Here is a 23,278-nt window from a genome sequence, read left to right on the forward strand (position 1 = left end):
TGATGCTACTGCAGCCTTGACGAAATGCCTGGCAATGGCACTTGCCAGTTGCAGACTGGCGTCGAAACTTTTTACAGATATAACATAGCTCTGGGGTTTGCAGCATAAGCCACAATCAGTCAGAATGTTCTCCGTCTTTTTCAGCCAGTGTAAGCAAGCAAATCTGGCATGATAATAAAATCATATTGTGCAGTTTACTCTAGCCTCCAAGATCAATTATCTCAAGGCATTAAGAAAATGAATTTGTGATTTCGTCCCACCAAATTGACCTTGTTTCATTATTTATTCAGTCATTTTCGTCAATCAACATGGCTGTATTCTTGATTCGCGATGTATGGATGCCTAATGAAGGCTGCATTTAGTGACTTCAGCTGTGAGCTTTCCCTCAAAGAGCCACAGAATTATGCTGTTGCAATGTGCTGTTGATATGGTTTTCTACAAAGTTGCTCTCGCACTGTTCTCTCTCTCGTTGCCCCCTGCCTCCCCTTTCTTTTTTAGACAGTTTCGAAACGTTTCTGACTTTTTCTTTCCTCTGTTGATTCTGTTATGATTGCAGATCTTCTCCAAATGAAAGCATCCTTCAGCCACCATCTCTTGTTGAGAAGATGTCGTCATCGGAGTCAAGCTCCAGCGACTCTGATGACTCCTCCTCTGCATCAGGCTCGGGAAGTGACTCGGAAAGCTCCGACAGTGAAGGCTCTGCTCCAGAGACAAGCAGAGAGGTGGGCGTGGGCACCGGCCTCCCTTTGCTTTTTATACTGGCTGTCTGAAAATTATCAAGGTAACCTCTGCTAGTTTAATATTGACCATTTTCTTGGTACCTTCCCTGTAGTATGTTTATGGTAACGCAAGAGGTTCTTACCGTAAAGTACTGCACAGCTGTCCATAGCCATGTTAGCACCCATGCCCATCTGGACGTAGTATATGACACTGCACGTTTCAAGTGAACTCAATTCTCTGAGTGCCTTCGACTGGTGCCGCCGTAATGTTGTCAGAATGGCCCGTTGTGCTTTCAGGCCTGCAGAAAACCAGCATGTGCAGGGTGCCAAAGAAATTGTTAAAGAAAACTTAATTTGAAATCGGCTTTAAAAATCTGCCCTGCTTGATCGATTCTGACAAGGGCCATGTATGTTGCTGTCCTCCAAGAAGTGTCATCTTTTCTTGTGCAGCCAAGCACCCAGAGCTGGAAGCTTGCTGACCTCATTGAGAAGCGCAGCTCTCCTGCGGGTTTGGGAGCTGGCTTGGTGGCCCCCATGGGTCGGCAATCGCGAGCCGAGGATTCCCTCGTGGATGAGGACTCCTTCACGCCCATCCTCTCCCAGTACCCGAACAGGGATGCCGACCTCGGCCTCATGCTCAAAAGGTCTGTGCTTTTTCAGTATTGAACGTTTTTTCTGGCTGGGTTGTTTGGATGCCACGCTGAAAACAGAGATTCCTCAGATGTGGCTTCACAGTTTGTGTCATGCTGGCTCTGCTTTTATCATTGCAGCTGTGAAGAAGACTCGGCCGTATTTTCTTCATTGCTTCATTTTTCCTTTTTGTTATATCTTCATGTGTGCTCTTTATGATGCCTTCATAAATCATTGGAAAGATTGTATGTAAGTCAGGTACATTTACATCTTATGTGCTTTGACTGATCAGTTTTGGTGATACCAGTATACTTTCAACTCTAGTGAAATCTAACATATGTAGCACAATGCTTTGGTTGTTTGATCTGTGTTTAATAGAAATTGCAGCATTTCTGCATCCTTAAAATTAAATTATGGGGTTTTACGTGCCAAAACCACTATCTGATTATGAGGCACGCTGTAGTGGGGGACTCCAGAAATTTGGACCACCTGGGGTTCTTTAACGTGCACCTAAATCTAAGTACATGGGTGTTTTCGCATTTCGCCCCATCGAAATTCGATCCCGCGACCTTGTGCTCAGCAGCCCAACACCATAGCCACTGAGCAACCACGGCGGGTATTTCTGCATCCTATGGTGTAACTAGCAGACGACAGTTGCATAAAATGAAGGTAACACGATAAAGTGTGTCGCAACACTCCAGTTGTTTTCATCGCATCTACTGCTGATATGCCGTCAAAGCAATGTCGCTAAATGTGATTTAGTGAGAACACAAGCTCTTGTTGGCTCCAGGCTGACAGTACAAATATTCTTTCTCATCCAAGGCATTTGAGAAAATATTCTGTCACGTTGACTTTTTCTTCCTCATGCTTGACAGTGTGGGTTGCAAAGAGTATTAAATCATGCCTACTTTTTTTTTTCTTCATTGTATGCATTTTGTGACAATTGCAAAATCAAATAAACTGTATGCTACACGGGTACAGGGGGACTAGAAATGCGAACAGCAGAGCAGGCAGCCTGGGTGGGAACATTGCTGTGCTCTCTACCAGCAAGTTCGATAAAGCTAGACCCCTGGTGTGGTTAGGCCCTAGGTTTAGGTACCGCACATAAGTGCAGCTTTTGAAACCTCCTGTCAGAAAGTGTAAAAATTCTCTCAGGACACACACTCGGGCATTTGCATTTTTTAATCCCTTTGTACAGGGTCACCCACTCTTAGGCGAAACACGCGAGCGCGCGTTCCGTGGAGCACCACATGCGGCTGCTGGGCGAACTGCTTGCACATGCGCATTGAGAGCCAAATACGGGACATATCGTCTGCTACTGTGACAGCGTGCACAAAACCTCACCTGATGCTGGCATTGTAAATTTGCTTACGTCACAGTGCAGTGTGTCTGACGGAAAGTCTTTCGTATCACTCTATGTAAATTGCTGGCTGTTATCGCCCGTCGCAGAGCAAACTGCTCAAAAGAGTAAAGAAGTGCTCACAGAATACCTGCTTTTTGATGTCTTCTGTGTTTGAGGGACTTCTTGGCACTTTTCGTGACTGTGTTTATAACCCATTGAAAGTCAGAGGAGCAGAGGCGCACGTTACAGCATGAACTTTTCATACAGGCACTGCCTTTGGCTCTCAACGTGCCTGCTCAAGTAGTTCGCCTGGTGGCCGCATGTGGCGCACCGCGGAGTGCGACCTCACACTCGCGTGTTTCCTCTAAGAGTGGACAACCCTGTACATGCTAGTATCTAAGGTTAATATGAATTGCACATGGAGTGCTGTCTATCACTATGAAATTCAAGAGCATCATCATTTACAGCTTTATTCTGGCATATATGCAACCCTATAGGTAGAGGCTAAAAGCAGAGGCACATATAAATTTTACAGCTGCTATTAATGGCAAAGCTGCCGTGGAGCTTTGTTCAGAATACTTAAGTTCGTGAGGTTGCATTTGTACATGGAAACAATTTACTATAGTGAAATAGAAGCTGTATAAAGCCAGATGTCAGAAAGAAATGGGTTAGTCTCAGCAATACTTTCTTGTTATAAGACAGAAAATTGCAAAGGAATTATGCCAGTATGCTTGTGCTGAAAAGTTGCTCAGAGACTCCACACGAGTGGAGAACATGAGCAACAATATTTGATTCTTGTTGATTGGAACACAGCATGTGACTTCCACATTGTCTTGCTTTACAGTCCCAGCCCACAAGGCCTGGACCTGATTCGCTCACCTGTCACGAAGCCATCAAATTTTCTTCTTTCCCCGGTGCACTCGAGCCCATCTCGGAGTCCACCGCCCTTGACCAGCCATGCACGGGCCGCTCCACGTAGTCCGTCACCCCAGGACCATCAACCTGCTCCTCTGACAGCGAGTGTAACGGCCGCTTTGTCCGACGACGAAGGTCCCTGCCAGATGCAGAATGGCAGGATAACCATGAGGCTGGGCAAGCAGCAGCCGGCACAACCCAAGTCAGAACCCGAGCCCCCAGCTGCCAAGCAACAGCCAGAGCCAGTAAAACGGTCATGGCCATCCAAGGCTGCCAAGAAAGAGACTAGTCCCAGCCTGGCCCCACCCCCAAGGAACAAGACACCTGTCACCCCGGTCCTGCCTGCGAAGACTGAACCGGTGGAAGGCGATGTCACGGCCAGGGAACCCACACCCGTTGGCATTACTCCAGCAGTCAGTCGGACGACTTCAAAGCGGAGTCATTCGGACCGCTACAACGAAAAACGTTCCAAAATTCACAAGCCACGCTTAGTGCTGTCTGACTCGTCCAGTGATGATGAGGCACCGCCTCCTCCATCGGCCGTGGGGCGGCTGTCATCCAGCGAGGACAGCAGAGTTGATCAACGAACTTCTGCCATGGCTGCGTCATCGCGTGTCCGGCCACCAAAGCCGTCCCGTGGTGATTCTAAAGCGCACAAGGATGAGCTAGTTGTACCCAAGAGGGAAGGGATGGGCATGCCAAGGACTCCTCCCGAACCTCCTTCACTGTTGTCTCCCATTGGGCAGCGCAGTGGCAGTGAAGTTCGGGACAGTGCGCCTGCCACAGCTTCATCGAATAGCATTGTTGTCTCCATTGCCTTAAGCCGCCTCCTTCGGTTGCCCGGCCGGCTAGGGAGGCAGCAGCCGTCTCCATCCCTCTCAAAAGAGCACCCGTTGGACCCAGGGCCAGCTGCGCTTAATCAGAAGCCCGATGGGCCAAAGCATAACTTGGGTAGCAGTGCAGTGTCTTCCCCAGTGAAGGGCAAGCCAAGCTCGAAAAGGAAAAGTGTGCCGGACGAGGACAGGGGAAGCAGAGAGCAGGAAAAGAAGCGGAGGGTGTCAACTAGCTCCAGTGGCTCGTTACGAGTCAAGAGAGAGTGAGTGGGAGCCTGTGCTGTTATTGTTGAAGTAGTGTGGTTGTAGTATCACACAAAAAAAGTGTTAGGGCCAGTTTACGAACAGTTATAGTCAAGGGCACATGCCTGAATCATTTGGAGAGCAGTGACTCGGCCTCATTGCACCCAACAATGAGAGAATGTTAGCAGTAAGAGATTAGCACTGCTGAGATCATTTCACCCACTGACCATAGCTAAAATAATCTCTGATGCTTTCTTGACTAGCTGTTTGTTGCCGCACGAAACACAGTATTATATTACTTGTGCAGACAAAGCTAAAACATTTTGAATACATCAGATTAACACTGTGTTTAAAGTAATGGTGGCTTTTAAAAGTGGTTTGTTTGTGGCGTTTCATCTTATACAGTCAACTTCCATTAATTCGACCATGAGGGGGCTGACGAAAATGATCAAATTATCTTGCTTGTCGAATTTAACAAGATGCAGAAAAAAACGTCAGAACACATCGTTGATTCATCGGCAGTATTTGACAGACTCTAACACGCCCCTGAATCAAACGCGTGCCTGTTCTTTTTTTTTTTTTTGTCCAAAGTAGAAAACTAGCGTAGAGATAACATTAAAGCACTTAACCAAAGCAGAAATCTAACACGTACCTGATTTTTTAGCAAGAAATATGTGCAAGTGTCTGCCTGTTGCCCACTGACGATTGGTTCTATAAAGCCAGCTTTGCCAAACTACAGCTTTATTATGCGGCAAAGCGTACAAATGTTCTGAATGCTGTTTCATGCTCAGTTTTCCTGAGAAAAAACAAAGGCACGCATTAGAATCGGGTAAATACTGTAATCGGACGTTGTGAGCTACTGTCATTGCTTGAAAGTCTTCCTAGGACAGACTGAAAATAGACGTTTTCGACAGGAAGTGTGACTTGTGTCCAACGCATTCACTGTCCCCTGAGCTCTGCCAAGACAGACGCTGCCAGTGAAGGGGCCACTGTTGTGGTCACCATAGGAGTCAGGCACTTGCATGCTGACTGGTCAAGGTAGAATTATCCAGCGAAATAACGAAAATTTGGGCACATAGAAATTAATGGGCGCCAGCCAGAACCTTCAGTTAGGGTCATATGAACCGAAAAATCGAATTAGCAGTAGTCTATTGCACTGCTCTTTGGGCTCACTGTATATATGTGCCACTTATTCAGAATTAGCAAAAGTTTGCAAGCCATGATGGTTTTCCAAGTTGCCTTGCTGTAGCCAGTAATGTGTCACATTGGTAAGGGGACCAAGGATGCATGCTGGCTAGGCAGGAGGGCCTTCAGAATGAAGTGTTTACAAGACGGTAGTAGGAGTCGGGTTGTCTGTGACACAACAACCGTGCACAACAACCGTGCACAACAACCGTGCACAACAACCGTGCATAACAATTGTTTCCCAGGAGGATATTGTGCCGTGACGCCACAACGCAGTGTCCTCCTGGGAAATAAAAACGAAATTGGCTGTAGGAAAACTCTTCTATTAAATTATTTATGGCACTCTGAGGCTTATCACTGTTTTTTCGAGAGCTTAGAAATCTAGGAACTTTATTTAACGCAACAAAATGAATAGTCAAAGACGTCCTGTCAGTACCCTTTTCAGTACCCCAGTCAGTATCGACTCAAATGAAACTAACTATCGTTAGTAAGCTAGTGCCAATGTTTCTTGTGTTCTTAGCTAATTGATGGTCAGTCATGCAACTTTAACTATTGATTTTACTGCCAGTGTATCATCCACAAGTTCAGATCACCTTTTGAAGCCTGAGATGCAGTTGTTCTGACCAGTTTACATCTTTCTCCTAGCTCTTTCTCTAGCTCTAGAAAGTCTATGAAATTTTTATAAAGACTGACATCATCTCATCTTGATTGAGTGCTTCTTTTAAATACACTGCAAACTAACAGACACTGTGCGTAATATGCATCAATATTTTTTTTATTTCACATGGCACAGAAAAAACATAGCTGCAAAAAAGGGACTGCAGCAATATGCTTTTTAGTTTTTATGCTTTCTCTGTCAAAAACTACGCATATAAACTGAAACAGTATGCATCAAATCAATACTTAAGGTGCTAGGTAATTGATTATAGATATTTATTTTTCAATACTATCAATATCCAGGGACCATTAAAAAGAGGATTGGTTGAGCATGATGTACTCGTGGTGCAGTTCCAGTTGTTCCTTTGCCTCTGTTACACCAACAGAGGCAAAGGGGCAGTTTCACTTTTTTTGTACTGCATGGTGTGAATAAATAAAAGCAGATATAACTGCAACATGCCGGGACACAATATTGAACTAATTGTCATTGTGCACCAATAGGCAAAATTACACAAGTAAATGTTTTATTTTGTTTTATTCCTACAATTATTAGTAACTTGGTCATGATGGCATGGAACCTCTCAGTCTTTGTCGTAGTGAGTAGTAGTGGTTCGGTAAAACAAATTTGCCAGCATAGTTGAAAAGCCACCATATACTGTCTCCTTTGAGGTGCTAAATTTTTTTTGCTTTTTCCTTTGCACAATTTGTTGCCACAGGCCAGTTGAACTGCCACGGCCAGATGATGAATCAGAGAGCCGTCATGCGTGGCCAGAGCCTCTACGCTCGTGTGACAGCCCAAGCAGTTTGAGTTCATACTCAAGTCAGCGGAGTGGCTCACGACAACACCGTGGGCGTCCCTCTTCATCCAGCAGGAGTCGCTCTGAAAAAGGCTCAGCGTCTCGGAGAGAGACAACGCCTTCTAGTGAAAAGTCCAAGAGGCACCACAATCACCACCGGGAGAAGAAAGAGTCATCTGGCTCAAGAACCCGGTCCCACTTGGATGGGGCGTCATCGTCGAGCAAGTCTCGGGCCGCACCTGATGATCCAAGCTCCGACCCCAGTGCCATGGCAGGCAGCACCGATGTCGTTTCTTCTAGTCAGGTGAGAGCCCCTGTGTTCAGGTCTATTTAGTATTCCTGCGCTGGTTTAATTTGCTCCCATCACATTTGTTTGTTCAGTGCAATTTTTATGCAGAATTCAGTTTACGTAGTTAGCATGGCTCATGCTACTGGGTGTGAAAATGCGGAAAAAGTGCAGTGAATCACGCTTGTGCGTAGTTAAAGAAAACTGGCATGTTTCCTTCAATCGAAGAATGAATTATACTACCCACTTTTATATGAACCAGTTTAGCAAGTAGGAGGAAGTTGACTGGTGGAGGTGGTGGTAGCCACAGGTAGCTTTAGCATCACAAATGTAGGCCAGCAATCGCTCCACCTTGGGCGTCTTACACTGTGTTTGAGAAATAACAGATTTTCAACGAGTCATTCCTTGCAATTACCTTGGGCCCTTCCATAAACATAAGGTGTTGCAGGCATGCTTGCGTAATGCCCCTTTCTTGTAAGCCGTCAAAGAGCATTGTACTCCAGCACAGTAGCATGGCCGTGTCTAAATAAAGCACAGTGCACAAATAAAGTGCACTGCATCATTGCATGAAGAACAAAATTAAGCTGGGGCATGCATCATGGTAAATAGACATGGTGTTTGAGCACACGAAGTTGTTATACATTACCATAGTAGAGAAGCTTCATTTCGGCACAGTTGCTTGACACAATTGCCATGCAAGCCATGTGCCATGGCTTGCATGGCAGAATTCAATGTACAGTCGACTGTAATTTATTTAACCTCGACAGAAATAATGGAATTGGTCTAAATATATGGCGGGTCGAAATAAAGAAAGAGGCAGAAAAACGTTTGAACACGCTGCTGCTTCATTTGGTATTCTAAGACACCCTTGAACCAAACACTCAGTCTTTTAGGGGTTCATAGTGCAACACCCAGGTCTAGCATGCTCATATGGCTGTTGCTTCACTAAAATCAAATCCCTATAGTTATTGCTATCCTTCAAGCTTGAGTCATGTGCTTTGACGTCACGTGCTTACCATATTTACTCGATTCTAACCAGCCCTCGATTGTAACGTGCACTCATCTTCCGTGACTGGAAAAAAAAAAAGAAAATCCTTTACAGTACCGCGTACCTCATGCTTTCATACAGAAATACAACTTTCTCTCATTTGGAAAAAACAAAGATTTACTCCCGATGCACTAAAGTTGTGATGAATAAAAAAAAAGTTGCAGTTTTGCCCGAAAGGCGAAGCATTGATTACGACAGCAAATTAGCAGACAGCTATGCGAAATAAGGATAGTGTAGTTTTATCGGCCGTATAAACTTGCAAACATTTGCTTACTAACTAAAACACAGTGTCACGCGCGCACAAGCAAACATGAACACATCTCGCTCATTGACCACAGAAACTAGCTGTCAAAACGCGAGTGACGAAGCGCGGCTAGCGTATTGACCTTTGTGCTAGCACGCCTCTTGCTTAAACGCGAAATGTAAGCGGTGAAAACAGCGCGCGGCCAACTCTCCCCATCGCAGATCACTTTCAAGATAAGGCTAAGGCGATCGTATAGCCGAGTGGATCGTCGCATAATACGTTCCGCTTCGGTCCACTGAAACCCTGCCGCGTTGTTTTGTGGGCGAAATCCTCTCTTCCTGTTTGTGCCAGTCCCGCACGCTAGTTTCGGATTAGCCGAACGCCCGTGATGCAGCCCGATTTCCGTCTGTCTCCACGCACATGATCACTTTCCTTTTAAATGTGGCATCGTGATGAACTCGGCAGTTCATGCTGATAGAGCAAACGCAGAAAACGGGAAGACAGACAGTAGACTAATGCCTAAACACAAGTACTGCAGCACATGGTGAAAGTTACGGCAGCTAGGCTCGAAGCGCGCACGAGGCGGCCATTTTGAAATGCTGATGGCTATATGGTAGCACAGGGTTGTACTCGACTCTAACACGCACGCAATTTTTGGACCTGTTTTATGGGGGAAAAAGTGCGCATTATATTCGAGTAAATACGGTAATCATGTTTATGTGTTAACTTGGGTGCATTTCAACCTGTTCTGCACCTGTTCTGCAGGTGAATTCTTGGGAGGGGCTCCTGTCGAGCTCAGACCAGAGCGAAGTGCACGGGCACGAGACGCCCGGCAGCCGCATGGGATCGCTGGGCAGCGGGGGGATGTCGTCGGCCATGCCGGTTGGGACTGGAGGCCTTCTAACGGCGAAGAAGGAGGAGCCCGCCGACGGGCATAGCCAGCGGGGCAACCCGTCCCAGCTCCTGTCGTACAACTCGCACCGGGAGTGGGAGTCAAAGTGAGTGTTCTGGGCTGCTGCACCATCGATGCTGAAGGCTCAGCTCACCAGTTTGCTTTTTCTTGCGCCGCATCAACTGGTGCAAGTTGATGCGGCGATAGCCCTCCGCAATGGCTATGGCATTCTGCTCCAGAGCACAAGGTCATGGGTTTAATTCATGGGTTTAATGCAAGAACACTGTTGTGCTTAGATTTAGGTGCCAGTTCAAGAACCTAAGGGGATCTGAATTATTCTGGAACCCTACGCTACGGCGTCTCTCATAGCCCCAGTGTTGCTTCAGAATGACAAACCCAATCAATCAATCAACCAAGGTGGGTGGTCAAATGATGCTAGATCTACGGTATTCTTGCAAATCACCTTCATCAAGATCATTTGCTTTGGCATTGGCACTGGCTTCAACACTATTTCGTGGATTATGCTTCTTTAGCTCAAATGCATGCACATCATTTGTTGATTGCTAGTTTTGTGGCTACGTTAATCATGCAACTTCTGGGTCATTTTCAAACACCGTGTAACTTGTCAGGAGCTGGCAATCACACGGAACCCAGTGTTGCCGCATTAGTAAGATCGGCAGCATTCGCTTCTGTTGTCTTCAGCACCTGATCACAATTCGAAACTTTTCTACTTTTTCACCCATCAGATTGCGCTCTATGAAGTACTTCACTGCTGCAAAAAAAATGTAAACAGATAACCTTATCCTGTGCAAATCATCTCCTTATATCAACATCAGGCAGCAGCTAGGATGCAGCAACAAAAGAAACTCAAGATAACCAGGCATATCTTGAAATGTTCGCCTCGCAACACATGAAGTGCACACCTCGCAGCTGCCAAAATGTGCACAACATAAGCGTGTCAGCGATTCAAATTTGCATCACACAGTAGCAGCGCTTCCCGCATGCTGCTGTTGCTTTTATTTCTGCATGGAGAAATACAGCGCTGTAACTATTTGAATTTCATATCTCATGTTTACTGCGCCACCAAGATGGCGGCACTGCATCTACGGAAAGCCGCACTAGCACGATCAGTGGTGAGATAGCACCTCTCAAAGCCAGATTTTCTTCCTGATTTTAAAAATAACACACTAAAAAGGTGCAATTTTTACAACTTGCTTGTTTCTTCCATATATTTTGCCATGAGATAAAGTAAGGTTTTTGGATTGTGAGAAAAAAAATGAATTAAAAAAGCAAATTTTGAGCAAGTCAGCCATTTCATTGCCACGTCTCCCTCCATGATTTCTTTCTTTTTTTTTAAATGTTTTTGGGTGATACAAATTTCGGGGGATACGAATTTCCGCGCTGTCCCAAGAGATTCATATCATCAAGATTTTGCTGTATTTATGAAAAGTGACTACATATTTTACTTGTCTGTCTTACTCCCCATGTCTGCCATTAGTGGATCCTGAAAAGACGCTTTCTCGCTAAAATGTGTGTGCTCTCTCTGGCATTGCAGAAATGGCAGCTCAGACTACTTTCTGTGTGAGGCCAAGCGGCTGAAACACGAGGCCGATCGAGAAGTGCACCGCACAGCACAGGCGGTCAAGTATTTAGAAGCGGTGCTCTACTTCATCCTAACGGGCAATGCCATGGAGCACGGTCGTGCCGACCTTGACAATGTGTACCGCATGTACAAGGAAACACTCACTCTCATCAAGTAAGTCAAAGTGCAAACCAGGCTCTTGCATAGGAATAGCTGAAAGTGCAGATGCTCTTGTTTCATAATCATTGTCAATTTGACCTCTACAAGGAGGCACAAGCATATTGCTTTCAGTCTTATGTGTTGACTTAATTTAAGCAGTACTTCAGAGTTCAGGTCTTCGCGAAGAAGTGGCACACTGTTTTAATCTAGTTCCTTGTCTTGACCATGAATCAAGCTTGATGTAAAGCTTGTGTAATAATTGCCAGATGTTGTTCGCGCAGTTATTCAGTCAGCCTACCACTCACCATAGCATCCCACTTAGCAGCACATGTTCTTTAGACCTCCAAAGATCTATGTTATCATTGATATATGCTTGTAATAAATCCTTTTAAGCCCATTGTTAACTTGTTCAAGTGGAATTCAAGTGTTCAAGTGCTTTGAATCAAATGCATCACTGTCACCTAAACACATGGCTTAAATTGTAAGCTGCTCATTGCAGTACTGTTATGCTCATTCAACAAGCATGCAATGGTCACTAATCTACTGTCAATTTCTCTTTGCAGGCACATCTCATCAAAATTTCAGAAGCTCCAGAATGATGCTTATGGCAGCATTGACAACAAGCTTGCCGTGCTTAGGTGTGTACCTACACTTTTGCCTATTGTGTTGCTCCTCTGCTATCTGCACTTTGCCAAGGGGCCCCTTAACAGGCTCACACATTCTGAATGAGCAAGTGTAACTTGTGGTGCTGCTATTCATGGGCACCTTTGCACAATATTGCTGTACTAGTTGATTCAATCTTTCAATTCCCATTCCGATTACTCTCAATATTTGAGCGCTACAGTGCGTGCTGTTAACCCCTTCAGTGTTTTATTATTTTTACCAAAAGTGACATTTTTTTTTTTTTTTTATAACTTCACTACATCGAAAACCCTCCTAAAGCTTTTTCAACCAATTTGCCTCATGTTTTTAAGTCGCTGCACCACTGTCGGACCAAGTCAGTGTTGTCTTTGCTTTTCTAATCATCACTTTCAGTCGAAGAAGCTATGAGAAGATTATGTATTGTCATGCTCTTCGCTCGACGAACAGGACTCTAGTGCATCGCTTTCACTCTCGCTTTCACCGTCATAGTTGAGCAGCAGCTTTCTTTTGCATGCGCAACTCATGTGTGAGCTGTACGTGGCAGGCTCCATCATTCCAAATCTGCCAAAAGGTGCAAAAAGCGCACGATTACAAAGATGCGGTGTTTAGGTGCTGACAGAATGCTGCCACCTATGTTGTAGAAAACAAAGACCGCAATAAGTGCTCCTCTCCAGCACTTACGAAAAGGCTGCCATCTGTGTTGTAGAACACAAAGACTGAATCAACGCAGCCTTCCAGGCGCTGAAAAAGTGCTGACATGTTGTAGTAAAACGTGAAAGAGTGAAATAATCACGAATTTTAATTGCTGGCACTGCAGCCGTCTATGTATGTACTAGTAGAAGGAAAACTGAGTGGACTTCCCGAGTTCGTCCAAATCGCTTTGAAAACGGGATTATTGCTGCTGACAAGCTGAGCTTATCCAAAACACTTAAGGGGTTAACCAACTGAGGCCCTTCAACATTCTTAGTGTCGTGAATTACCAAGCCGAGCATTACCACAACATTCGACGCAATACAGAACTTTAACTTCACAGCCTGTACTGTTTTGCATTTTGCTCCTTTAGTGTTCTTTCCAGATATGTTAAACAATCTAATTCAAACCTTTTTCACAGTCAAACAAGCTCAAAATTGAGGAGGTTCATGACCTGTTAGCTGTTGAAATCGGCTATATGTGTTCATTGATGTGTTCATTGCTGTGCTGATCAGCTATTGTAGCTCTTATACATAAAATTTTGTAGTGTCACTTTGCTTTACTGAATTCTTGTCTTCTTAATGTACACATTTGTTCTTCCTTTACAGCCTACGGTGTCAATCTTTATTGTACAAAAAGCTGTATGAGTTGCACAAAAATGATGTCCGTGAGAACATGCGTGCCCTGACTGAGTTCCAAAAGGTGAGGGTCAAGTCTTGCATGTGGGATTTCTAATGGTTACTTCCTTTCTGTACGGACTCGTGGAGTGTAAAACCACATTTGCATAATGGCTGCACGATTTGCTTGGAATAAAAATTTTACAAGGAAGACATCTTTAGATGCTATATGTGCATAAGTCGCGCCCCAAATCTTAGGAGGTGTAAATCTCTGCTAAATCCAGTCATGTATTCAATATGTAATGTGCAAAAGTTGCAACGAAAAAAACAACCAAACAAATGCTGAGTCAAGAGAAATAATGCCTGCTCTTATGCGAAGGAGGTTTGAAGTTGAAGTTTGAAGAAAAAAAATTGTCTTAAGAAAGTCAAGGTTTGTGAAAAAATTTGTGTAGATACGTGGCTGTCGTATAACAACATGCATCATATCTTAAAAAAAAAAAAAAAAAACATTTTGAGATCAAAAGGTTTTTTTCATTAGAACTTTAAGTCTAAAGTTTAGCTTTACCATCCTCTTGGAGAGATGGCATGGTAACATTTCAGGAGTATGTAAAGCAATGCATGATACTGGCTGGCACAGCCATTGCCTCTCTCTTGTTCACACTGTTGCTGTTTAAGCAGTTACTGAAAGCGTTTATACTAAGATTGGTACCTGACGCCATTTGGCAGTGTTTGTGCTTCTACTTGGCTATGTCTGAGCATACTGCTGAATGTTCCCTGCTGTGAAGCAAGCTTGTTCCAAAGGCACCTATGTCTTGCTTTGCAGTGCCCTTTGGGCAAGCTTGCCTCGCCACCACTGGCTCCAGCAGGCATTCGTCTGCAGAGGTCCCCGTGCCAGCCGTCTCCACACTCGCCCACGCCTTCGCCTGCGGGTAGTGTGGGCTCCCAGAGCAGCGGCTACAGCAGCTGTGAGCTGGCCAGCAATGGCCACGGGGGGAGCAGACAACAGCCGGCGACAACAGCCACTGTGGTGCCGGCCATAGCCACAGCAGCAGCAGCGCCCCTGCCGGGTGCAGTAGCCCTACCGCAGTCCCAGTACCTGATGCTGCAGCGCCAATTGGCAAACCTGACGTGCCTGTACCGTTGCCACGAATTGTGGGAGCAGGCCGACTCGCTCACCAGCCGCTCACACTCCAGAGGTGCGTGGCATTAGAGTTCACGCGAGCAGTACTGGGGAAAATGTAGCACTGCAGTCATTCATCTACTGTGGGAATCATATAGTAGTACATGGATTTGTCTGCGATTTGGCTTGGATTAATTGGCTGCCTTTTCTGCAGTTCTTTGTGGTTTTCTTGTGCCATATTTTAACCTCGCAATATTTCCTTTAGAATTAATTCATTTTGTCGCACACTTTTCAGCACATAAATAAATCAGTATGCATATCACCAATTCTAGGATATGCTTTTTGATTCGCACTTGCTATGCGTACTGATAATTGTGTGTAAGTTCCAGAAACCACAGACTGGTGAAATAGAGGCTGAATGAGATCAGTTATTGCTGTGAAAGAGTTTAGCAATGAAAAATGTATGAGCTTCAGGTAGGTCAATACAAGAATACAGATGGTCTCCCAGAGCCAGTAGGATGAAGCTTGAAGAAACCCATTTAGTATTTCCCATCATTCCCATGGTGGTTCAAGTGCCACTGAACACACCTGTATAAATAACTAGCCCCACATTTTTGTCCTAGGTATTCATTTAGAAATTCTGTGGTGGTGCATGGGGCTCGCAGCAGGGCGCACTTTAGATGTACAAAATATATTAAGCCAGTTCACTTGCTGCCATCATTATTTTCTTGTCACATATTTGTCAAGTGCATTGGGAGAATAGGCAGTAGAAACGACGCTAACTAATGTCCATTGCTATAGTCGAGATTGACTTTATGTCACTTAAGGACATCTCCAAAAGCGAGCAGTAGTGAAAATAGTGAAAATAGCGATGTCTTCTCTCTTAACTGCCCAACGCTACAGTCAGAGACGTGTCAGTAATGCAGGAGAGGCTTCTCCTTAGCAAAGTGTGCTGCACCTGCCCTTCATATTTCCGTGCTTCAAGAAGTAGTTTCCTTAGAAATGCCGCCAGCATGAACAGGCAGTTCTCTTGTTCAGCTACACTGAGGTTGCCATGGTTAAGCATCACACGCAGCAGCAACCAAAAAATCACCAAATGTGTACATGAAGAACGCAGCTTGTCATTTGAATAAGGAAATAGGAGAGGGAATTCACCAATGACCTCCAGTACAAAGTACCACCTCGCCAACACTTCTCTGCCTCGCTGTTTGTGGGTGTGCAAGTCAGCTGAAATGCACCACAAAAAAAACGAATAATCCAATTGGTCCCTTCACGGACCTGTACCACTTGCCACCTCACAAACAAAAATCTCCCTCAGCAGCAGGGTGAGAAGTTTCACTACCTGAGCAAATGAAAGTCGAAAATATGAACGATAAGAAGAGGAAGGGAAGGACGATGCAATTCGCTGTCTTATGTTTCCTTATGGGGTCACTCACCACTGCATTCTGCACCTTTACATGGTTTGCCAGTATTTGCAATTCATTCGACACTGCGTATATTTGCCACCTCATTGCCAGGTACAGCAGAGTGGCATCATACATAGTGTTACTTAATCCTGTGGAATTTTTTATTTGAACTTTGGTGTCGTACATGTACTTATGTCATGTTGTATTCTTCCTTAACTGCTTTTCTCTTGTCGATGTCCTGTACAGTACATGCTTGAGGGTCTCAGCTGACTTCTGTTCACTATCATTAAAGTAACAATTTAAAGTAGAATAACTTTGCTGTCCACTGCTCCTTTCGTGAACAACCCACCCACCTTTGCATAGTATACTTTGGTGACTTGTGCTACGCGCTCGTGCAAATTCGTGCCTAGCAAAAAATGTAGACGGTCCAAGCCATTTTTTTTGTTGTGTGCATTCATGAAGCACCTAAGGAAACTTTCCGCAAAGCTTTGTACTAAATCAGTGTTTCCGTGAAGAGAAATTAAAAGCTTCAACATGATAGACAAGTGGGTGCCCAAGGAAGAGGAATGTAGTGAATGATGGCACATTATCAGGTGGTGTGATGAGCTCAGGAAATTTTCAGGCATACGGGCAGAGTTGGCTGAAGCAAGACAAGTAATTGGAGATTGCTGGAAGAAAATGCCATTGACCTACCGTGCTGCAGTGGGCACGAAATACTCTGATGATTATTGTGATGATGTTTGTAGTATCTCTAACCAAAGTACTTGCCTTTCTTTTCTTTCGCCAGAGTTTTTCGAGGAGCTTGACCGGGACTGTGGCATACTGACACTGCACAGCTCGTGCTCAGAGCTGGTGAAGTACATTCAGGAAGGCGTTTGCCGACTACGGCAGCGGTTCACCACCTGTTCCACGGACGGTTGCACCACGTGATGGGGGCTGTCCCCTGCCGCTGCCACCTGTGTTGCCACCACCAGCACCGTGAGCTCGATGCCGCACGAGGCACGGCTTCTGTGAACTGTGGCCGTCACGGGTGGCCCGGCAGAGGCGTTTCTCCTTCACCCAGTGCTGCTGTGCTGCAATATGTACACATACACACGACGTGTTTTGTTTCCTTATTTTTCTTCCCCCTGTTGTTGTTCTTTTAATTAGGGCTCCTTCACAACCGTTTCTCAGCGCGGCACCTCAGTTTTTTTTTTTCTTGCATTACGCCCCCTTTGGTGGCTTTATTTTTCCTATTTGTTTTAGAGTATGTTCCGAGAGCTGTTTGTTCTTGTTGCTGCCAGTAACCATTGTTGTTGTGGTTGACGTTTGTGTACATAAAAAGTGGGTGTGTGGAAAGATGGAGACAGGTGAAGGAGGCTGAGAGGAAAGGCGGAGTGGAGAGGGAAGGTGTACATAGGAAGGTGACGAGGCAAGCAGTGTTTGTTGTTCCTCTCCACAGATTGTGCTGTTACTTAGTCGTGTGTGCTGCCATGCAACAGAAAAAAAAAAAGAATGAAGCGCTGTGGGGTTGAGTGTCACATGCACAGAAGCAGCAAACAACCACGGGTGATAGTGCAGGAAGGCACGGGGAGGAAAGCCCAGGGATGCAGCGCCACTCTTTGTCTATAAGAATTGTACAAAAATCATTGTCACGATGCAAACCCCATCATGGCTCCCGCCATGTTGGGACTTAAAGAGGCCTTTGTCTGTGCAAGAAATTGTAAAGTGTCATCAAAGCTCCTATCCGCCTCTGTGAATTCTTCATTTCTATGCCCCCCTCCTCCCCCCACTGTTGCGCGCACAGCAGGGAGCCACCTGTGCTCCGGTTTTGTTGGAATAGCAGGATGTTAATTGTCCTGTCGTCACCAGCGTTCCCTGTTCTTTTGAAGAAGCTTGGGAAAGGCGCAAGAGACTCTCCTTTGTGATTAAGGTGGCGCCATTTTTTTTTTTCTTTTAATATAATCGTGAGCAGATCAAATGTGCTCAGAACCCCGAGGCAGGCAGTTGTGTCCGGTAGCCGAGGTGGTCTCCCACTCCGAGTCTGTTCCAGAGCATCCAGACTGCTCTAAAGTGTTGTGTTTCAAGAATGTGCAAAGTGTCAATGGGCCTTTGCCAATCAGAGGGCAAAGTGAGATTCTCCTCTCGGTTCATTTCTCATGGAACTCTCGATTTTCTGCTTTTTTTTTTTCCTTCTTTTCATATCCCCGTTGTAAATAACACGCGTTGGGGATGCCTGTGCAAAGTGGAGGCCTGTGTGAATTGCTGCGCTTAGCTACGCGAAACATGGCTCTCTGGCACTTTTGTGTGGGACACAGCGGGCAGATCAGGGACTTGGGCAAGGGCTGGGAGGGGGAGGCATCTATGCGATCGCAGGGATAGTTATATGTATACACACACATATATATATTTATATACATGAATTTTCTTTTTTATGCTCTCGTGCAACTGCACTAGCAGCAAAGCACAAAGCCTTCGTTGTTTTTTTTTGTTTCGATTGCTTTTCTTGCAGCTCTACTTTCCCTGTTTTATTTATTTCTCCCACCCCTTCTGCGCAGCATTTGACCAGTCCTTCATGCAGTTTATTTAACAGAATGCTAAGCAAGAATTTGATAGTCGGCCAGACAGTTCTTTTTATTTATTCATAACACTCATATTGTATGTTCTTTTTTTTTTTGCACTCGAACGTGATAAAGAAAGTAATAAATATTTTATCAAATGAAATGTAATGAATTCTCTTTCTGTTGGGCTGCCATTTTTTTAATTCTTGTTATGTTCCGTCTTAGGGCTTGTTTTTATCTGCTTTTAATGCACTTGTACTGCTCTCTCTCTCTCTCTCTCTACATTTTTCTCGGGAGTTTGGGGTTTTGGAAGGAATGGCCAAATCGCTGCGAGGCATTCTTCAGGGGGGTTTGCAAGCCTATGCAAGTCGGAAAGTTTGCCTCCATCATCTGTCACGGACCTTGCAGCAACAGGGATCAGAGCCGGCCTTGGAAATGCCTTTGTCTTTTCACACCTTGCGGCCACCTGCCAGTTGAGCTTGTACCCACGGCTGAGTGAGGGATGGAAGCCAGACACTTCAGCAGCTATACTGCAACTTTGCTGCAGTGACAAAGTGCTTTAAGATCACAGTATTTTTATTTCTTTTTTTCTTGGAAGTGCCATAATGTACCTTGTGCAGGAGGGAGGAAATGGGGACAGACGACAGTGCAAAAACAAAATAATGTTGTCTGTGCAACAAGTGCATGGATTTTTATTTTTTACTGTGCTGTTGACACTGGCACTTGGTAACTTGCCTTTCCCTTGTCTTTTTCCACGATTAAGGCGCTTTACTCGATGGTAGCAATTTTGCAGAAAGCTTTTTGGAATCTGCTCTCTGTGCAAGGGAAACTGGTTTCAGCATTGCGGCACATTACAGGAAATGCATTGCTTGAAAGTAGGGAACAGCAGATCTTTGCCCCCGAGACGACTGTTCTCGAGTCTTAGACTACTGGCTGGACGATATTTATAGCTGGCCTTTCCTCCTGCCTCGCATTTTATTTACAGAAGCAGCCAACGGAACAGATGCAGTTGTAACTCTAATAATATATAGTAGCCACAGCTGTCGAAGGATGAGCGATATTTAACAAGTTGTGAGCAGCTTGATATGCAAGTGTGCTGTTGCTATTTTTTTACTGGCCCGTTGATGATGCGGGTGACTTTTTCATGCTTGATCGTGTTTCTGGTCGGTTGGAAGGAGTGGGGTGTAGGGTAGGGGGGCCGGAGGAGAGTGGCGTCAAGTAGAAGAGTTGCTTATACCCGTTAGAAGTGCATGCATTGCATACTGTGTTGAGTTATGCCTCCATGCAATGAGTTTCTTCCAAAGGCTACTAGGAGATCTGCTATGACAGCTCTGCTGGATAAGTTCACTTGTGTGTGTGTATGCACATTTTTTTTTTTTTTTCTCCCTCAAAAGGGTAGGCATTCTTCGTGCACATGTTCAGCATAGCCTGCGCCTTGCCTGGGTATGCTTCCTGTGGAAAAAAAAAAAAGAGTTGTGGTTGCACTTGTTCAACTGCATTGTAGTTGTTTTATAAAGCCCATGATACATTGTGGTGCCTGTCTTTTGATTGAGACGTTTCTAATTTCCTTCCTTGCTGGGTAACTTTTGTTAAAGCCTATCCCCGAGGGTGTAGTTTTGTTACCCTCCCCTTTTGCCCAGCCCTTCCCTTCTCCACGTCACCCATATACATATATATATATCTAAACTATATAAATACATATAAATATATATATATATCTCCAGAGAATGGTTCTTTTTTGTTACTTTTGTGTTATGAATGCTGTACATAAGTGTAAATATTTTTCCACGTTAGAGGAGTGTGCAAAAATGTCATATGCCTCTTTGAGCCACGAGTAGTGGAGTCACGGTTTTTTCGGAGAGAAATGAGATGAAAAGGATGTATTTGCTTTCTTACAAAAGCTATAAAATATATGCATTTGAAAGGTATTGTGCCTCCCTGTTTTCTTGGTTGCCTGTGCTTGTGCAGACTTATATAATATAGAACTGCCAGTAGCAGTGCTTAAGAACACTGTTTAAAAGCATTCAATTAGGGTGGGGGGAACACTGCTAACTTCTTTTCTTTCCTTGGCACAATGTGCTGAAGTATGGCATGTGCACTGCAAATCACATTGAGGGGGTACATGGTGCCAAAAATATTAAATTTTGTTGCTGAAATATGTTTTTCTAGTTTCATGCAACTTCGTCTTCCTCAACTGTCCAAGAAGGTGCGAGCAAAATTTTAGCCACATCAGTCCTGTAAAAAAGCAAGAATTTATATTTTTAGGTGGACTGGTGACACCTTGGTTCAATGCAATCTGCCCATGACCACTGTTTAAAGTGAATTCACAGCGCTAGGAAAAAGCTTTCCAAGATCAAGCAGTGGCACCTAAGGTGGGCTAGCACGTATGTAAAGGTTGATGAAGTAAAAAGCAAAAAATTTTGGGCACTGATTGCAAGGGAAGCGAAGCTCGAACCACTACTGACACAGTGTCATGCAACTACGATTTACCACCACATGAGGCTTTGTGCCATTAGATAATTATCCGGAACATGCTGCTTTGCTCCTTCAAACCATTATTAAACCGCCATTTTCGGTACATGTTGTGCTCTATATGCTTTGGCATAGCACACATTTAAATCTTTAAAAAAGACCCCGAGGTTCAACCAACGCCACAGCTCTGAAAAACGGTGCCGTTTCCCCAAGCCAAGGGGCACAACTGAGCACAGCTTACAGCAGGCGATCGACCACGTGCGAAAGTGGCTCGCGAAGCAGGCTTTCCAAGGTGCTGCAAGAGATCGACACAGCGTCGTCTTCCCCCAAAACTGGAAGTGTCTGTTGGCCAAGATCTGGCGTTTTAATTGGACGCAGCCCTGACCTTTCGTCTGTTGTCTCCTAGCCCAGAAGATGTGCATTGTTTGTGGCATACATGTAGCATACCATTTGAAGAATATCTTCGAAGAGTGTGCGTGCAGGGCTAGAGCGAATGCAGTGGAGTGTGCAAAAGGGACCAAAAAGAAGTGGGACCTCGAACCCATTATCCCAGAAGAATGCAGAGTACAAGAAGATATGTTCCACGGACATTTTAGGGGCCACATGTGATGCAAAAATAAAATAGCTTAGTTATGAATCATTGAAGTAACTTTTCTGTCCGAGTTTACAAAACCTGGCATTTCTGGATTACAATACAGACACAGCTTTAGAGAGCTTTCAGGGGTTAAATTTTATGCGGAATACAAGTTTGAAACTATATTTATAAAATTTGATTTTCTCCATGCTGAGAAATTGAATTTTTTTAATTCTTTGTTTTCGTACAAGTGTAGAGGTCTTATTTGCTTAAATATTTTTTTTTAAATAAACACTGATATATAAGAAATTACTCCATGTATAGCATGCCTTAGTCCTATCCAAAGCAATATGTAATTAAGTAAGACACTATTTCCTTATAATATTGCGATAGATTTTGTTTGTAACCATAGTTATTTATGCATTCTTAATAAATGTTTAAACTACGTGTCTTTTAAATTATCACAGAGCTTTGTATCATTGCCATAAACAAAGTGTGCTATTTTCATTAAAATCAAACCAGTGGGTCAGAAGTTTGGTATCTCGATCCGTGCCCCCCTATAGAGAAATCATCATTTTTGTAAAGGCACCTTATTAGTTTTCGTTTAATAAATTTTACAAGTTCCCTGCCCGTGGAAAGCCTTCGCAGTGATAAAACATGCTGATATTGATGAAAAATGCACAGACCCTCCGCCATGCGGAAGTATTATCACGCAAAGCCCTTTAGAGTTGGCGAAGCAGCAGCAGTAGTGGACGACAGAAGCCCAGCCTCGTCACCTGTAGCTGTTAGCTGCAGTCTGCGCCAGCAAAAAAGAAAAAAAAATTCAGACAGGAACCATCTCGGGATGATAGTCGACGTTAATGCGATTTGCATTGAAGCAATGTATAGTGATGCACCGTATTGCCACCGCCGAGACGGGTCATGTACGAGGCATCTGCTGCAGCCGGGCTCCTTCCTCGTGCTTCCGTACTTCCCTCTAGACACGCTACGCCATCTAGCGGCGCCACAGCGAAGTTTGTGAGTGGCGCCACATAGGAGGCTGTGGTGGCGCTTGTCTGAATATGTTCAGAACAGTGTTCGATTCCGCCCAGCACCGTAAACATTTTAAAGGGTGTTCTTTTTAAGCGAAGCTTTATAGGCTCACAAGTGTCGGCGGTGGTGGTGGTGGCGGCGGCGGCAATGTCACGCTGAAAAGTGGGCCAATCCTGGCGATAGTGTCGAAAAGGTCTAAGCTCGACGGCACAGACGCTCTTCTTGCTGCCAGTTTTGGTTTCAAATTGTTCGCGTAGCTCCCACATGTGCTCCGCTATTCAAAATTGGTTCGTTGAGATAGGTAGTGTCGAGGACGGGCCCCGAATTACTCATTTGCTGTATCCATCCCACTGTTGATAATTGGAAAGTTAATTACCGTAACTTCGCTAATTACGCACGCAAGTGCGGGAATTGCTCTGTATCTAGGCCGCCAATCCGTACACTCGAATGCTATAAACATAAAGTGACCAAGATATATATTTTTCTAATTTTAAAAGTTTTGTGCAGGTAAAAAAAAAAAAAAAACCTGTAGATTTGTGTGCGTGTTCATTTGTAGTCGGCGCCAGTCACGAGCCTGTTCCCCGGTAATTGGTCCGGGTGTGGATTACTAAATTTTTGGCGGTCACGTCGTTGGTTTTCAAGACGTCACGTGA

General features: G+C 44.6%; 2 protein-coding genes across 3 annotated transcripts in view; both read left to right on the top strand.

The window, feature by feature from the left end:
* LOC119449618 (AF4/FMR2 family member 4-like) overlaps positions 1-20,475 on the top strand; it is a 179,572-nt gene extending 159,097 nt beyond the window's left edge. For both annotated transcript variants that reach the window (XM_037712834.2, XM_037712832.2), the window contains exons 12-21: positions 557-722; positions 1,170-1,363; positions 3,536-4,702; positions 7,241-7,625; positions 9,665-9,897; positions 11,347-11,547; positions 12,096-12,170; positions 13,473-13,566; positions 14,305-14,677; positions 16,795-20,475. In XM_037712834.2, the coding sequence (XP_037568762.1) occupies positions 557-722; positions 1,170-1,363; positions 3,536-4,702; positions 7,241-7,625; positions 9,665-9,897; positions 11,347-11,547; positions 12,096-12,170; positions 13,473-13,566; positions 14,305-14,677; positions 16,795-16,937 (3,031 nt within the window). In that variant the 3' untranslated portion in view covers positions 16,938-20,475. The remainder of the gene's footprint in view (positions 1-556; positions 723-1,169; positions 1,364-3,535; positions 4,703-7,240; positions 7,626-9,664; positions 9,898-11,346; positions 11,548-12,095; positions 12,171-13,472; positions 13,567-14,304; positions 14,678-16,794) is intronic.
* The window catches only part of LOC119449623 (beta-1,4-glucuronyltransferase 1), a 144,155-nt gene continuing 124,399 nt past the window's right edge, over positions 3,523-23,278 (top strand). The window contains exon 1 of the mRNA XM_037712838.2: positions 3,523-3,534. The gene's annotated coding sequence lies outside the window, so the exon portion shown is untranslated. The remainder of the gene's footprint in view (positions 3,535-23,278) is intronic.

The sequence above is a fragment of the Dermacentor silvarum genome, chromosome 4 (assembly GCF_013339745.2).
Source record: "Dermacentor silvarum isolate Dsil-2018 chromosome 4, BIME_Dsil_1.4, whole genome shotgun sequence".
Taxonomy (NCBI): domain Eukaryota; kingdom Metazoa; phylum Arthropoda; class Arachnida; order Ixodida; family Ixodidae; genus Dermacentor; species Dermacentor silvarum.